The sequence below is a fragment of the Triticum aestivum genome, chromosome 4D (assembly GCF_018294505.1).
Source record: "Triticum aestivum cultivar Chinese Spring chromosome 4D, IWGSC CS RefSeq v2.1, whole genome shotgun sequence".
In the NCBI taxonomy this organism is placed as follows: Eukaryota; Viridiplantae; Streptophyta; class Magnoliopsida; order Poales; family Poaceae; genus Triticum; species Triticum aestivum.
This window is the reverse complement of record NC_057805.1, coordinates 91,586,494-91,590,563: the sequence shown is the minus strand read 5'-3', so window position 1 is coordinate 91,590,563 and position 4,070 is coordinate 91,586,494. Positions and strand designations below refer to the sequence as shown.

The 4,070-nt window shown below is 46.4% G+C and overlaps 1 protein-coding gene across 1 annotated transcript; it reads left to right on the top strand.

The window, feature by feature from the left end:
* LOC123096425 (transcription factor VIP1) lies at positions 1-3,731 on the top strand. The gene is made up of 4 exons (XM_044518170.1): positions 1-529; positions 742-874; positions 2,945-3,029; positions 3,180-3,731. Exons 1-4 carry the CDS (start codon positions 18-20, stop codon positions 3,440-3,442), a joined length of 993 nt encoding a protein of 330 aa, XP_044374105.1. The 5' UTR covers positions 1-17; the 3' UTR covers positions 3,443-3,731.
* Positions 3,732-4,070: the final 339 nt, after the last annotated feature.

Sequence of the window (4,070 nt, the reverse complement as noted above, 5' to 3'; positions counted from 1 at the left end):
CGACCTTGACCGCCGCCATGGACCCTCGCTTCCCGCCGCCGGCGCCGTCCTCTGCCGGTGGTGCGCCGCGCGGCCACCGGCGGGCCCACTCCGAGACCTTCATCCGCTTCCCCGACGCGGACCTGCTGCTCGACCCGGACAGCGACTTCTCCTTCTCCGACCTCGACTTCCCCTCCCTCTCCGACGACTCCCCCGCCGTCTCCTCCGACCCCACCCCGCCTCCCCCGCCGCTGCCGCCGCAGCAGCAGGGGGCTGCCGCGTCCCCGTCGCCGGCGCCGCGGCCGCCCGGTGGCGGGGGCGCGCATATGAGGAGCCTCTCGCTCGACGCCGCCTTCTTCGACGGCCTCGCGCTGCAGGGAGGAGGCGGAGGCGGGGCTGGGCATAAGAGGAGCGGCTCCATGGATGGAGCCAGCTCGCCGTCGGACGGCGAGTCTGCGCTGTCCGGTGGGCTGCCGGACTACGCCAAGAAGGCCATTCCCGCGGAAAGGCTCGCTGAACTCGCGCTCCTCGACCCCAAGCGCGCTAAGAGGTGAGGTCCTCTTCAGCTCTTCCCCTTTCGCTTTATCCGTCGAGCGAAGCTTGATAGATCCAAAGGGTAGTTTGCTGCTAGTTCTAGTGCCCTGCGTTACTGGCATCCAGCTCCTTGCTCGTGCTGCTTAATTTTTAGTTTCCAGGGTTTCCTGTGGTTCAGTCGAGTTATATTTTAGGTGTGGTTTCATGGCGGTAGTCTCTGGTATGCAGGATTCTGGCCAACAGGCAGTCGGCCGCGAGGTCCAAGGAGAGGAAGATCAAGTACACCGGCGAGCTGGAGAGGAAGGTGCAGACGCTGCAGACAGAGGCGACCACGCTCTCTGCACAGCTCACGCTTCTTCAGGTGTGTATAATTGATCTGTGTTGTTTGTAGTCCATAAACGCAAACTATGGCAGCATGATTGCTTGAGCCAAACCTAATTAATTGACTAGCTGAAGCCAGTATTCTGTCTGATCAGTCTACATTAGTTGGTTGCTTTCCTTAATTGCTGGACAAGTGTGGAAACTGCATTGGTAACACTTGTATGAACCTGACTAACTCAAAGCTTGCGTCCTGAAAGAAGCAACTAGGATAAACAAACGGTTGCCTTCGCTTACAACTTCTTGTCATACTGCTTTAATATCTTAACTTATCTGTTCCCCTCATGAACAGTTCTAATTACTACAGTTGTTGACATTTCTATGAGCATTTCCTTTGAAAAACAGTACTAGCTATTTTCTCTTCTTAAGAGTTAATAAGGACATTCTCTTTTTTATTCTCTGAAGAGAATTTTGTAATATTACACTTTAATGCTGTTCACTTTTATTTTATTATATCTGAGGGTCACAACATATACTGGGTCCGAGATGATGTGTTACCCTCTGTTTTCTGAATCTCATCTTCCATTCGGTGAAGATTGTGTTTTTTGACCCCACCACTTAGTTGTTTCCAATTGTCGAGTTGGTAGAGCTTTTGATAATTGACTGTTCAAGTGTAGTGGATGACATGATCCTAATGAGTTTAACTCTCCGTTTGATAGTTAGTTTACACATATTGCTGTCTGTCACTACGAAATACAGATATCACTTCTGCTTCCTGAGGACTCACCATTTTGTTACCAACTTGTTTTCTTGCTTGTCTTACTTTTGCTTGTTATAGTATATAGATCTTAGGATGCATCCACCCACCTTTAATGAATGTATAGGATAAAATTTTATCATAATTATGTTGAAAGCTTCCTTGCTACACTGAAGCTATAAACTATCAGTCTATGTGGAGAAAACTTGTTGCACTAGGTTAGCTCCCCAAGGTTGATTTGTTGTTTTTATGGCAATCGATAAAAAAATATCATGAATCAAGTACTTCTCTACCTGTATATACTGCCTATTTTCTTTTTGTTTGAATTCTTTCCTTACTAGAGAGGGGCCCGGGGGCTGGAAGAGAAGAACCTTACAATACTACTCCCTCCGTCCCAAAATAAGTGTCTCAAGCTTAGTACAACTTTGTACTGTACTAAAGTTAGTACAAAGTTGAGACAGTTATTTTGGGACTGAGGGAGTAAATTACATGAGGGAGTACAGTACAACTTTGTACTGTACTAAAGTTAGTACAAAGTTGAGACAGTTATTTTGGGACTGAGGGAGTAAATTACATGAGCATGTAGTGGATTTCCTGTATAGCCCTTGAATAGCTAACTGTTGATTTCTAGTTACACACAGATATTGTTAAGGAAAACGTATGACACACATACATATAAATGAATGCTCTGGAGCATAAAAAGCTAGGAACGCAAGCGGACGCGTCCGTGTTGTCCGCGACAGCAGGAGAGGAACTAATGTGTTGTTGCTTTAATAGTGGTGCTGCTCTAATTATACGCTTGTGTATGTATGCGGACACTGTCCGCCTGCATCCCTATACAAAGCTGGTCCTGTAGTTGATGTGACTACTACATGATTTGTTGCACCCAAAAGTAGGTGGGATAATGCAGGCGCCTCTGCTTGATGGCTGGTCATGTCAAAAACAGGGGAAGTGATGGTCTATTTGAAAGCTAATTTGATTGAAGATGTTGGAACCAAATGGGTGGTGTTAGGGTGAAGCTTTGGCTTGGTGGGCAGGGAGATAGTAACAGAAGATTCATCTTTTTCTCTAGAAAGCTTTGCCAGTGCTGAACATCTTATTTACGCTGGAAAAGAAATAAGCAAGCGAAAAAGATTTATTAAGACCTGATCCATAATCAATACTAATAAAATTTTGTATTAGAGCTAGTGAACTTTGTATTCTTGGTAATGCTATTTTCTGAGTATGACGACATCAAATTTATACTCCACTGGCAGTTGTGTTTGTGATTGCTCATCAGGCCTGTGACTGTGATAACCAATATTTTGTTCCATCATCTTACAGTCTCTGTGTTGATTTTTTTTTTTTGTAACCCAGAGGGATACCTCCGGTTTAACTGTTGAGAACAGAGAGCTCAAACTCCGGTTGCAGTCCATGGAAGAACAAGCGAAACTTCGAGATGGTATGTCCTAGTCTTGTTTTCGAAGTTTGCTAGTCGTTGTAATATATAGGCTCAGAACAAAAATCATCCTGTTCCGTGAACATTTAAGGCATCTGAGGGTCGACCAGTGATCAATCAGTCACCTTGTGACCATGTATCTGTTCCGTGCAGCTCTAAATGATGCCCTCAGAGAAGAAGTCCAGCGGCTTAAGATAGCGGCAGGTCAAGTTCCAAACATGAATGGAAACCCCTTCGGCGGAGGGCTGCAGCAGCATCAGCAACAGCAGCAGCAGATTCCGAACTATTTCTCGCAGCAGCAGATGCACTACCAAGGTCATCCGCATCACCACCCCCAAAACCACTCCCAGAATTCTTCGAATGGAGGCCAGTCGCTGAGTGGTCAGTCTCTAAGCGACTCCATGGATTTCATGTGAGGAGTCTCTGGGCAACCTCGGGGCGCATACCGACCACAGTTCGGTAGCTGTAAAGATAACTGATGTATACTGTATGCACATGAATCATTCGTAGGGTAGCTAGATGTTCTTTGTACCATTAATCAAGAAAATTCATCCGTGTGTGTCGCAGTTGATCATCTCTTTCTTTTGGGGTTCATGCATGCCTTAGCCTGAAGTCTGAACGAACCATGCTTGACATGTTCCCTGTAGTTGTCACCCTGTAAAGGTGTTATAGTGAATGGAATGGTTTCTGGTTGGAGGTCTTGAATTTTTCTGGTTTCCGGTTGGTGACTGGTGTCTGGTAAGCAGGTGTCGTCAACTGGCGGTGCATACAAAGATTTTAGCTACCGGTTTAGGGGAAATACCGGTAGATTTGACTGCCGTGGGTACTGCCGGTAACCGCAGTTTTACTGTCCAAGAAAATAAATTCAACTGGCTTTGTCTAAATTGTCAGATTCCTGTCACATCTGCTTGAAATGCTTAAGGTGTGCGGTTGGGCTATCTCACTCGCCTGACGGAACAAGACCATATGTCGGGAACTGATGTGATGAATGATGTGCATCCACCTGCAAATATCTGTTCGCCCAGTGTCCACTTTTCTCTCGTG